Source organism: Sinohyriopsis cumingii, chromosome 5, assembly GCF_028554795.1.
Source record: "Sinohyriopsis cumingii isolate HCF-2022 chromosome 5, ASM2855479v2, whole genome shotgun sequence".
NCBI lineage: Eukaryota > Metazoa > Mollusca > Bivalvia > Unionida > Unionidae > Sinohyriopsis > Sinohyriopsis cumingii.
The window spans coordinates 31,051,070-31,064,842 of record NC_142965.1 but is presented as its reverse complement, the minus strand read 5'-3'; the positions used below and the strand labels follow the sequence as shown (position 1 = coordinate 31,064,842).

Here is a 13,773-nt window from a genome sequence, read left to right as displayed (position 1 = left end):
GTGTACTTACAAGTCTAGATGTCTTAAGAATGGTGCAAATTAATTAATGAGCCAGGTGTACTTACAAGTCTAGATGTCTTAAGAATGGTGCAAACCAACCAATGAGTCTGGTGTACTTACAAGTCAAGATGTCTTAAGAATGGTGCAAATTAATTAATGAGCCAGGTGTACTTACAAGTCTAGATGTCTTAAGAATGGTGCAAATTAATGAGCCAGGTGTACTTACAAGTCTAGATGTCTTAAGAATGGTGCAAATTAATTAATGAGCCAGGTGTACTTACAAGTCTAGATGTCTTAAGAATGGTGCAAATTAATTAATGAGCCAGGTGTACTTACAAGTCTAGATGTCTTAAGAATGGTGCAAACCAACCAATGAGTCTGGTGTACTTACAAGTCTAGATGTCTTAAGAATGGTGCAAACCAACCAATGAGTCTGGTGTACTTACAAGTCTAGATGTGTTAAGAATGGTGCAAATTAATTAATGAGCCAGGTGTACTTACAAGTCTAGATGTCTTAAGAATGGTGCAAACCAACCAATGAGTCTGGTGTACTTACAAGTCTAGATGTCTTAAGAATGGTGCAAATTAATTAATGAGCCAGGTGTACTTACAAGTCTAGATGTCTTAAGAATGGTGCAAACCAACCAATGAGTCTGGTGTACTTACAAGTCTAGATGTCTTAAGAATGGTGCAAATTAATTAATGAGCCAGGTGTACTTACAAGTCTAGGTGCCTCAAAGGAGACCAGAAATAAAACTTTTCCTTTTATGTATGTAATTCTCTACAAATTTTAATTAGACTGTAATGTTTATAAATTAAATATTGTAGGTGAGTAGTGATTATATTGTGCGGAAGATATGATTCCATAAATAGCAGAGTTTTTCCGAGTTTTTATGAGATGACAGATCAAGTGGTGCCATGATGCAATACTAGCCAGTCCTTGAATACAGAGAGAAACATGGGGAGTGAGACAGACAGGAGGAGGAGACCAGATTTAGGTTGCACATATGAAAGTCGAACCAGCTTCCAAGATATGCTGATAAGCTATATCTACTGAATTGTGTGTTAACAATGTGTTTAAGACCTGACTGCAGAAAAGTACAACAGTAAGAAGGTGCAGTGCTCGTATTTCATATTTTGGAATTTAAAAAAAGCAATGTTATTTTAAAATAAACACTTATACATTGTGTGTTGTGCAAATATGCAATAAGGATTAAGTGATGGTGCCCAATGTAAAAATTACAAATTTACCACAATGCAATAAATTCATTTAAGGATGAGGTTCAATAGTATTATAGGTAAATGACCCATTAATTACCTACTCCCAACACACACATACACACACCACCTAAGGACTGATATCTTGAAAATATATATCCAACACCGAAATGCTGAGGGATAATACTGAATTCTGGGCAAAGAGACTAGAACGGGGACTGACTTGTGTGTGAAACAATATTCATTACTATGGAGGTATAAAAGGCATTGAGAACGGTTTTCATAGGTTGTAACTTAAGTATTAGTTTTTACACAAAAAAACTCACAAATAAATCTGTAAAGCATAAATCATAAGTAACTAATTTAAACATTAAGAAGCTTCCTTCTTGTGATTCAACTACAGTGTATTTTACAAACCAAACCATACATAAACAGATATAACGTATGCAATCAACAGATGCCATATTCTATTTTATCACTTGTGAATATTATAGTGATGAAATAACTAATAGTTTTTTTCTTCAGCAAACAGAATGTTAAGATTAAACATTATTCACGTAAATTTCAGATTTTTTTAACCACTACAACAGTACTGTAGTAAAAGAAAATAATTATAAATTAGTTTAAATCCCATGAATGATCACTGTGAATGCTGTACAATTTTCTCTGCAAACAAAATTGCATCTCCATTTCCACCAAAAAAATTAGGCCAGTTATCACACTGACATTCCTCTACCATATATGTAAAGTTTAATTACCATGATTAAATTAAAAGAAGGAATAAAACTAAATATACCATGCAGAATATGTGCCCCCAAAGAACTAATTCAGAAAAAATACTTTATTCAGTAAACAGTGTTACATGCCTTAAGACTTAAACCTAAGGAAATAAGGTGGGATATAAAATGTGGGAAAACAGTTGCCACATGTATGGTAACTTGTGACTGCAGATTTGAACTGTTAAAATGAAGTCCTAGGATCGTAAGTTACAACAAAATATTGCATCATTTATTTGCCAATCAATTGCTGGTGCTTACATACACACACTGTCGAACATGGTTTCTTTGAAGTATGTCCGAAGTGATAAGGATTAGCTGTTAATTAGTCACACTGGCCTTATGCTTGTGTACTTAAGTCTAACCTTTAGCTATTATTCAGTTTAGCCACAGCTGACCAGATAATGAAAAAAAGGGTCTTGTCCTGGTGGATAATAAGGTGTATCACAGGAAGAAATGACGTGTCCCATGGGTGCTCGCACATTGGGGCAAGTGGGTGGGTCAATGGGGTGGGGTCAATGGTTGCCTCTCTCCAATTTCTATTGTCAGCCAGTTAAACTTTGATTTTATACATGACCTCTTTTCTTTTTGTCACTGCTATTTAAACAGCCCAAGGGATAGTTATATATCAATTCCAATCATTCAGATTACCATTTATACAAACTACGTGTAGCAGGCATAGACTAAAAGGTTTTTTTTCAATAACTTTTTATTATTTAAGATTACTGAAAATTGTGTTTTCTCGAAACATGACTGTGTCAGGGGTTTAGAATCTTATTTTTAGCAAAGCTTCCTTTTGATTAAAATCCAATCTCAATTTCACCTAGGACAGTGGCGATTTGATTAGATTGTGCTGTGTTAAGTCATGTATGTCAACATCTTGAAAATACATTTACGCATTTCATCAGCATGATCAAAGTTGCCTCAGGCAGACAATTATTTTTTCGACAAGCCTGACAGGCACTTTACTTTGAATACAGGATGGGCCCAAACAAAAATTAGAATGGCCCAGGGTGTTGGGCTTTCAGATTTTTTTAGCACTGATGGTGTAGATAAAAGATCTGTGAATTGTTTGTTGCATTTTGTGGTCACTTACTCAGCCTACTGCCTATTTTCATAACTCACACATTTAACACTTTTCCCAGGATTTAAAATATCCAATGGTACGTCTGGAATAGCACCAGGTTTTAGTCTAGGCCTAGCATATGCATATCCTAGAGCTGTCATTTTTTCAGAATTCCTCTCGTAACATTCCTTTTAGAAATGTAATGAGCACAGAGTGCTGTATGGTGTTGCTTTGAAATCGACTCACGTGTAATAATGTATTCATACTTTCTTCATGCCTTTATCTTTTGGAAAAGAAAAAAAAAATGTTGTCCACAGCCTTTTCTTAATGTGCTATTACACCCGTTATGCAATGCAAAACGGCATTGTCTTTTACTCTAGCAACTGTCAGTCAGGATGCTGGAGTCGCTACTATGATGTCACGTCATGAAAGTAACCAAATAGGCATGGAAATTTTGCATACGAGGTCATGAAAATTCAGCTCCTAGAAGATATGTCTGTATTGAAATATTGTCATTATGGTCACAGATGATACTTCAGAATAAGGTTTTCCTCTATAGTGCTTTTATTATTATTCTATATTTCCATTGGTTTTTGGTCTCCTTTAAGAATGATACATGCTAACCAATGAGTCAGGTGAGCTTATAAGTCTAGGTGCCTTAAGAAAGTAGCCTGTGAGTAAGATGTACCTAGCTCTATTCTGTCCTTCTCATTCTGCAGCTTCAGGTCTGTCAACAGCTGCTCCTGCTCCTCTTTCTCATACTGAAAACAAAAATAAAACTAGTGATACCCCAAAACATATCTTACAAAAATCAGGATCTTACCCAAGTCCTCATTTTAAATTAAATTTATGAAATGAATCATTTTGATCATTTGCATGAAGAGGCAAGAAAAAGACTAAAACATATTTTAATCAAGCATTCATGTAAATTCTTTAATCACATGACAAACTGTGTCAATGTGGCAAGGATGCCCACTATGATGCAATAAAGGACAATGTTCTCAACCAGGGGCCATAACTCCATTCAACTTTATTGGAAAACATTGTTTTTTTTTCTCGTTTATCTATGTTGGTTGCAAACAGCCCTTTTAATACATTTATTGGGTACATCATTCCAAGGAAATGGAAAATTGTCAAAATCAATCTGGACACAAGCAGAAGCAAAACTGGTGATTTGATGGGAATGTAAAAGGACCAATTTTATTCCATAAAGCAAAAATGAGTGAAATGGTTTTGAGATGTATTCAGATGACTCAGGCATTATGCAATTACAATATAGCACATCATGATCAGAATATATGTATGATAAGATGCTATTTTCTAAATATACAACAAACTGGTTAAGGCTCTACAGAAATATAATGATGAAATAAAATAGTAATCAATATTGTACTACTTCTTGACTCTATAAGTCCCACTTCAGGTCATAAACCATGGGCAACAATGATTTGGGAACAAAGAAAGTCAAATCTCCCACTTACACAAAATATTGCATAAATTATGCAGATCTGACAAAGATGGTGTGTGATATGCTCTCACTGTATGCAATTTGATGCAGAAATAAATCCACGGCAAATATGTTTACCAGCAATAGTATGTCCCAGCTTTGTGGATTTCTGTTTACTTTCTGTGTTCATTTGCTGATATTGCTCAAGGTGAGGACTGAACCAATGTCACGCATTAGTTAAATTTGTAGCTACCATACTCTGCTGTGTTATTGTCAGTCATCCCTCCAGACATGTATTCAAGAAAACTGAGTTATATAAACATATTTTAGAAGGATAATCAGGTCAGGCTATTACAAATATTCTGGTGTATAATATAATTGTAAATATGCATTTGTATAATTTTTTATTCTAATAATTCCAGGTGAATTGCAGAGATCAGTGACAGTGCATTATGAGCCAATAGATCTGAGTCAACATTGTTGGCAGTCATGTGCGATTTAAAATCCTAGGAAATAAAGTGCTATATTACTCTGAAACAATTACAAACAACCATCAGCACTGATCCATAAAAATGTGAATGCGACTCCTTGATCTAAAATCTTACAGGTCAATTAACTCCTAAAAATGTGAATGTGATTCCTGGATCTAAAATCTTACAGGTCAATTAGCTCCTAAAAATGTGAATGTGATTCCTGGATCTAAAATCTTACAGGTCAATTAACTCCTAAAAATGTGAATGCGACTCCTTGATCAAAAATCTTACAGGTCAATTAACTCCTAAAAATGTGAATGTGATTCCTGGATCTAAAATCTTACAGGTCAATTAACTCCTAAAAATGTGAATGTCATTCCTGGATGTGAAAACTTACAGATCAATTAACTCCTAAAAATGTGAATGTGATTCCTGGATCTAAAATCTTACAGGTCAATTAACTCCTAAAAAAGTGAATGTGATTCCTGGATCTAAAATCTTACAGGTCAATTAACTCCTAAAAAAAGTGAATGTGATTCCTGGATCTAAAATCTTACAGGTCAATTAACTCCTAAAAATGTGAATGTGACTCCTTGATCTAAAATCTTACAGGTCAATTAACTCCTAAAAATGTGAATGTGATTCCTGGATCTAAAATCTTACACGTCAATTAACTCCTAAAAATGTGAATGTGATTCCTGGATGTGAAAACTTACAGATCAATTAACTCCTAAAAAAGTGAAGGCGACTCCTGCATCTAAAAAACATACTGGTCAATAAACTTGCAATGGAACTGCTAGTGGGAGCTCTGGATGTACTGAGTAAGACAAAATGAACCTAGTTGCTACTGAAGTATCAAGAAGAAAAACATTCACCAAAATGTGTCTTCTGCATGTATTTTTAAACCTGTGGTCCAACCCAGAAACATGGTAATAGGGGCAGGAGTGGTGAAATGCACAATTTTAGTGTGCGATTTGTTATATTCCAAACAAGTGAATTAAATAAGAGGCTATGAAAATAAAAATGATGAGAAAGCTTTACAAACATTACATCCATATCAACTCCACTGCCCCACCCTGAGGAAGAACCCATGAGCAGGAGTGGTTCTGAGAGATGGTGGAGTATGTGATAATATTATATTCCAAAATATAAAGTACAATGGAAAGGGGTTATGAACTGAAAGTGAATTGATAAGGGTTTACTAAGCTGAAAGTGAATTGGTAAGGGGTAACTGAGCTGAAAATGAACTGGTAAGTAACTGAGCTGAAAGTGAATTGGTAAGGGGTAACTGACCATAAAGTGAATTGGTAAGGGGTAACTGAACTGAATGTGAATTGGTAAGGGGTAACTGAGTTGAAAGTGAATTGGTATCAGGTAACTGAGTTGAAAGTGAATTGGTAAGGGGTAACTGAGCTTAACTCTTTACCTTCTGCTAACGCATATATGCGACCATAAAAATAGCCTTGTAACCCGAGAGACGCATATACAAGCTGCTAATAATACTCTCTCTGTCCCAGCTGGCTCATACATGCGTTTCCGGCCAAGGGTTGGGAAACCCCAGATACGCATATACAAGTTTCATATTAAAGCTTTGTATTGGATGAAATTACAAACATCCGTTCTCTTTTATAATACTTAGCCAATGAAAATAGTCCTTACATAAAATAATGAACATATTCTATTAGTAGTTTTACAGCATATAAGCGGGAAATTCTATTGAAAACGAGGTCAATGGTGACAGTAAAACAAAATGTCAACATTCATGTATTCCGATGACGATTCTGATGGAAGTTTTGAAGGATTTGAAAGTGATGATATTGATTTTAACCAGATTCAAGATGAAGAATTGGACATTAGTATAAGTCCTGTTTCGACACCTGACATTTCAGATTTATCTGAATCCAAGGATGAAACGCGAGACAATAAAATCTGGTCGGAACACGTGAGACTGGTAAATGTGGACGACTTTACAGCAGTTTCAGGGCCAGCATTTATTTTATAAGAAAATGCAAGGGAGATAGATTTCTTTTTATGTGCTTCAGGCAGTATCATAAAAAATTACCAAATCTGCAATAAAATAGTGGACATACTGTGTGCAAAATAGTGATGAGAAAAGTAATCTAATATACATTTTAAACACAGATATATTGAGATATATTTTTTATTATAAATATGTGAATATAAACATTGATTCCTGTGGATTATATGTACTTGTTGATGGAAATGAGTGGCACAAAACATTGGTAAGTGTTTAAAGTTTTATTTTACATTAAATTACATAGTTTGCATGGGACAAAATTGATACAGAAAATGTAGACAGCATGTAAATAACTCAAGAAGTTCTCACTCAGGCAGCTATTACGATGCTCTGGAGTTCAGCCTACAAACTGTTGCTAGAAGGCAGGCTGTTAATCAGGCTTAGTAGCCAGGGCAGCAAGTATTTGCAGAAGGTAAAGAATTAAAGTGAATTGGTAAGGGGTAACTGAGCTGAATGTGAATTGGTAAGGGGTAACAGCTAAATGTGAATTGGTAAGGGGTAAGTGAGCTGAAAGTGAACTGGTAAAGTAACGGAGTTGAAAATGAATTGGTAAAGTAACTGAGCTGAAAGTGAATTGGTATCGGGTAACTGAGCTGAAAGTGAATTGGTAAGGGGTAACTGAGTTGAAAGTGATTTGGTATGGGTAACTGAGCTGAAAGTGAATTGGTATGGGTAACTGAGCTGAAAATGAATTGGTTATGGGGTAACTGAGATAAATGTGAATTGGTAAGGGGTAACTGAGCTGAAAGTGAATTGGTAAGGGGTAACAGAGTTGAAAGTGAATTGGTATCAGGTATCTGAGTTGAAAGTGAATTGGTATGGGATAACTGAGCTGAAAGTGAACTGGTAAAGTAACTGAGTTGAAAGTGAATTGGTAAGGGTATTCTCAGCTAAAATGCTCAAGAAAAAAATGCACCCCACAGACATGCCTATACACTGACAACAATGGTCAACCTAAGTGCTAAATGCCTTGCAGTCACAACAGACTAAAACTATGATGAATACAAATAAAATATCACAGATCTGACTTAATAGTGAGAGTCCACCGGATGTAAGCTTGGCACCATCTTCATAGGACTAACCAGATATCATACATGTTTTGGTTAAAACCATTCAATATTACCTAAATTGGGATAAGTGGTGAAAACAAAGTTTTCACAAATGACATCATATTGGCCATACTGAATAAAAAATTGACACCATTTTAATTTCAGACCAAATAAAAACCATAAGAAGTTTTTTTCATGAAAGGAAAATGCCAATATGACTATTCAATCAGGAGCAATAACAAAATTCTTATGATGGTAGCCATGGTGAGCATACTGGACATAGGATCAGCACCATTTTTATTAATGACCAACTGGACATCATCACCTTGATGAGAAACCCATTTAAAAGAAAAGGAGTAGCATAATTAGATTTTCTCTACGTCTACTGTGATAGCCATATTGGATATTCAAGCAGTCCCATTTTCAAACAGATCAACTAAACCTTGGGATGAATTATATGAAACATTTCATGCAAATCTCAATTGTAGTTTACGAAGAGTAGTGATAACAAACTTGTAATAATGGATGGAATTACAAAGTGCTCATTAATACTTTTTGGACTAAATTACTAATTTGGGATTAATGTGAATTCATTCAAGAACTCTTTGGATTATATCATTGGATATATCAAGACTTCTACCACATCAACACTATTCCAGGCTATTGTCACATCAGCACATTCGAAGTTGGAATGCGTTCGGAATATCAATGGAATTCATTCAGAATACTTTTGTACTCATGGTACAATTTTTAGGACTATTTGGGATTTAATTCACAATAATGTAAATTCTTTTCAAATTTTCATATTGTATTTAACGGAAATAGATTATCTGTTGAATTTTACAAAACTTGTTGATTTTTGCTCTTTTCTGTTACTTAGTTTATGACCATAGAGTTGTAACACATGGTGACCATATTTGATATCAGATCAGCACCGTTTTCATTTCCAACCAACTAGACATCACGGGAAGTCCTTCAGTGAAAACCCCATGCTGACATGACCATACATTCAGTGAAAACCCCATGCTGATATGACCATTCATTCAGTGAAAACCCCATACTGACATGACCATTCATTCAGTAAATTGTTGTTGTTGTTGTGTTTAACGCCATTTTTCAACACATGATAGGCTATACATGGCAGCCAGTATTAATGGTGGAGGAAGAACCCGGGAAAACCCCGGAAAGAACCACCGACCCACGAGAAGCTACTGGCAAGCTTTCTCACATACCCACATTGGCTCATTCAGTAAAAACCCCATGGTGACATGACCAAACATTCAGTGAAAACCCCATGCTGACATAATCATACATTCAGTGAAAAACCCATGCTAACATGACCATACAATTCAGTGAAAACCCCATTCTGACATGACCATTGATTCAGTGAAAACCCCATGCTGACATGACCATACATTCAGCGAAAACCACATGCTGAAATGATCATACATTCAGTGAAAAACCCATGCTGACATGACCATACATTCAGTGAAAAACCCATGCTGACATGATCATACATTCAGTGAAAACCCTATGCTGACATGACCATTCATTCAGTGAAAACCCCATGCTGACATGACCATACATTCAGTGAAAACCCCATTCTGACATGACCATTCATTCAGTGAAAACCCCATGCTGACATAATCATACATTCAGTGAAAAACCCATGCTGACATGACCATACAATTCAGTGAAAACCCCATGCTGACATGACCATACATTCAGTGAAAACCACATGCTGAAATGATCATACATTCAGTGAAAAACCCATGCTAACATGACCATACATTCAGTGAAAAACCCATGCTGACATGATCATACATTCAGTGAAAACCCCATGCTGACATGACCATACATTCAGTGAAAACCCCATTCTGACATGACCATTCATTCAGTGAAAACCCCATTCTGACATGACCCTTGATTCAGTGAAAACCCCATGCTGACATGACCATACATTCAGTGAAAACCGCATGCTGAAATGATCATACATTCAGTGAAAACCCCATGCTGACATGATCATACATTCAGTGAAAACCCCATGCAGACATGACCATTCATTCAGTGAAAACCCCATGCTGACATGACCATACATTCAGTGAAAACCCCATGCTGACATGACCATACATTCAGTGAAAACCCCATTCTGACATGACCATACATTCAGTGAAAACCCCATGCTGACATGACCATTCATTCAGTGAAAACCCCATGCTGACATGACCATACATTCAGTGAAAACCCCATGCTGACATGATCATACATTCAGTGAAAACACCATTCTGACATGACCATTCATTCAGTAGGTACAGCAATAGCAAGATTTACAATACAGTCACTATAGTGACCATATTGGATGTCTGAGCCGCACATTTTCATTTAGTACCAACTAAACCTTGGGAAGAGTGTGTGTGTTAAGTTTCATGGCAATCCTCCACAAAGTTTAGAAGGAATAGCAACAACAAATTTATGCTAATGCATGGAGATACAACAGATGAGTGGACAACAGACAACAGGCCATGCCACAAGATCTTGTGGTCTATGACCAGTATAGCTAAAAAATGTTTTATAGTTACTCACTGCAATTTTGAGCTTTGTCCTTGTCTCAATGGCACCATCGTGTAACTTTTGTAGTTTCTCATGAGCGTAGTATCCACGGAAGACTACCTTTGAGACCTCATAGCCAATTTGTTTACTACGTTCCATCAGCTGTGGGTAACTTGACAGCAGATTCAGCTCCCCAGAATGCTCTATGAACTCAACATAACTGAAATTAAAGTCATCTCTATCACACTGAGCAATAATTGGAGAACTTGTATCAATCAATGAACTAAAAATATCAGCATCATATTAAAACAACTTCCACTACTGTCATAACTGTCCCAACCTGACAAGAAAGAACCCCTTTAGTACATTTAAGTGTAATAGTGTGAGAAATACTGACTTTGTCCTTTTTAATTATAACTGTTCTGTGAGACTTGTTTTTCTAATTCTCTGGATACATTAAAATTTGTTTAAAATTTCCAAAATAAAACTGTAATGTATAACATCAATGTTTTTCCACTACTAATCCTCAAGGTTTTTTTACTTAATTCATCATTCACAATTTAAAACTGTTTAATTCTAGACCCTCTATGTCCTTAAAACTTCCACCATGATGACATGTCCCACAAGTCATAAACTGAAATGGATTACATAAACTCCACTTCTTCCAATTTTCACTCCATGTACAAAATTGGTTATAATAATATTTGGAAATGTCACTGTAATTGATTTCCATTTACCTTTGACCTCGAATAACTTCCAAGGGACTCCAGCTAAAAAAAAACCAGATAATACCCATGTTATAAATGGTTACCACATGGACAGCTAATGCACCCATGTTATAATGGTCACCATATGGACAACTAATACACCCATCTTATACATGCCACCATATGGAGAACTAATGTATCAATCTTATACATGGTCACCATATGGACAACTAATGAACTCATCTTATACATGGCCACCATATGGACAACTAATGTACCCATTTTATATACAGCCACCATATGGAGAACTAATGTATCAATCTTATACATGGTCACCATATGGACAACTAATGAACCCATTTTGTACATGCTCACCATATGGACAACTAATGAATCCATTTTGTACATGCTCACCATATGGACAACTAATGAATCCATTTTGTACATGCTCACCATATGGACAACTAATGAACCCATTTTGTACATGCTCACCATATTGACAACTAATGTACAAATCTTATACATGGTCACCATATGGACAACTAATGAACCCATCTTATACATGGCCACCATATGGACAACTAATGTACCCATTTTATATACAGCCACCATACGGAGAACTAATGTATCAATCTTATACATGGTCACCATATGGACAACTAATGAACCCATCTTATACATGGCCACCATATGGACAACTAATGTACCCATGTTATAAATGGTCACCATATGGACAACTAATGAACCCATCTTATACATGGCCACCATATGGACAACTAATGTACCCATGTTATAAATGGTCACCATATGGACAACTAATGAACCCATCTTATACATGGCCACCATATGGGCAACTAACGAACCCATCTTATACATGGCCACCATATGGACAACTAATGTACCCATTTTATATACAGCCACCATATGGAGAACTAATATATCAATCTTATACATGGTCACCATATGGACAATTAATGAACCCATTTTGTACATGCTCACCATATGGACAATTAATGAACCCATTTTGTACATGCTCACCATATTGACAACTAATGTACCCATCTTATACATGGCCACCATATGGAAAACTAATGTACCCATTTTGTACATGCTCACCATACGGACAACTAATGAACCCATTTTGTACATGCTCACCATATGGACAACTAATGAACCCATTTTGTACATGCTCACCATATGGACAATTAATGAACCCATTTTGTACATGCTCACCATATTGACAACTAATGAACCCATTTTGTACATGCTCACCATATGGACAACTGATGAACCCATTTTGTACATGCTCACCATATGGACAATTAATGAACCCATTTTATACATGCTCACCATATTGACAACTAATATACCCAAGTAATACATGGCCACTATGGACAACTAATGTACCCATCTTCTACATCAGGGGTACCAAACATGCGGACCAGCAAGCTGTATCCTGTGACCCGGAAAAAGAATAGCTTCACAAAGTTGTCATGAGAGTTAACAAAGGTGGTGCGGTCCTTGTACCATAAAAATGCCCTCATGTGGCCCTCAGAGTGGTTTGAGTTTGAGACCCCTGTTCTAAATGGTCAGCATCTGAACAACTAAAATGTATGAATTTGGTTAATTTTCATCATATAGTTTAGAAGGTGATACAGTGACAGACAGATGAACAGACGGAGGGTACAACAACATAATATTCTCAATACCAAATTGTTGGGATAATAGTAACTGAGTGTATACAGAAGATTTTTGAAGATGCTTAATAACTTCTATCTGACTTCCAGAAGGGGGCCTGGAGTGGCCGAGTGGTCTAAAGCGCTCACTGTTCCGGATCACTGCCATCTCACCTCTTTCTGCATGGGTTCAAGTCCAAGGCTCAGCTAGTGTGGGTATGTGGAAAAGCCTGCCAGTAGCTTCTTGTGAGTCAGTCGTTCTTCCCTGGGTTTTCCAAGGTTCTTCCTCCACCAGTTATACTGGCCACCATGTATAGCCTATCTTGTGTGAAATATGGCGTTAAACCCTAGAACAACAATAACGACTTCCAGAAGATGTAATCTTGTATGTCGTAATTATTCAATAGGCAGACAAGAATGCCATGTCCCTTTTACTTTTTGATGAAATATTCATAAGTGACTAGTCCACTACAAAAGAAATAGGTCTTGCAATGTATGCCTCTTCAAAACATGAATGATATGAAGAATTCAGCTGTTCACATTCAGCATGATTACCATCATACTTGTGACTCAGGTGGACTAGGTTATGTGCTAATAAACAGGTCATCTTTATTGGCCTACATCTACTGTAGATATTATATATGCACCTAACATCAGTGCTCCAAATAATTTTTAGATCATGGGTGGCACTTCCAGTTACAAAATTGAGGAATACCACATGTACTACTCAATTTTAACTCAAAGAGTACCACCCACACTTTGAAGAGTTAAAT

The 13,773-nt window shown here is 36.2% G+C and overlaps 1 protein-coding gene across 1 annotated transcript in view; it reads right to left on the bottom strand.

The window, feature by feature from the left end:
• LOC149798876 (uncharacterized) overlaps positions 1 to 13,773 on the bottom strand; it is a 74,377-nt gene that overhangs the window by 24,057 nt on the left and 36,547 nt on the right. Inside the window, exons 9-10 of the mRNA XM_089957791.1 lie at positions 10,651 to 10,837; positions 3,749 to 3,821 (exon numbers count right to left, since the gene is read on the bottom strand). Coding sequence (XP_089813917.1) covers positions 3,749 to 3,821; positions 10,651 to 10,837 — 260 coding nt within the window. The remainder of the gene's footprint in view (positions 1 to 3,748; positions 3,822 to 10,650; positions 10,838 to 13,773) is intronic.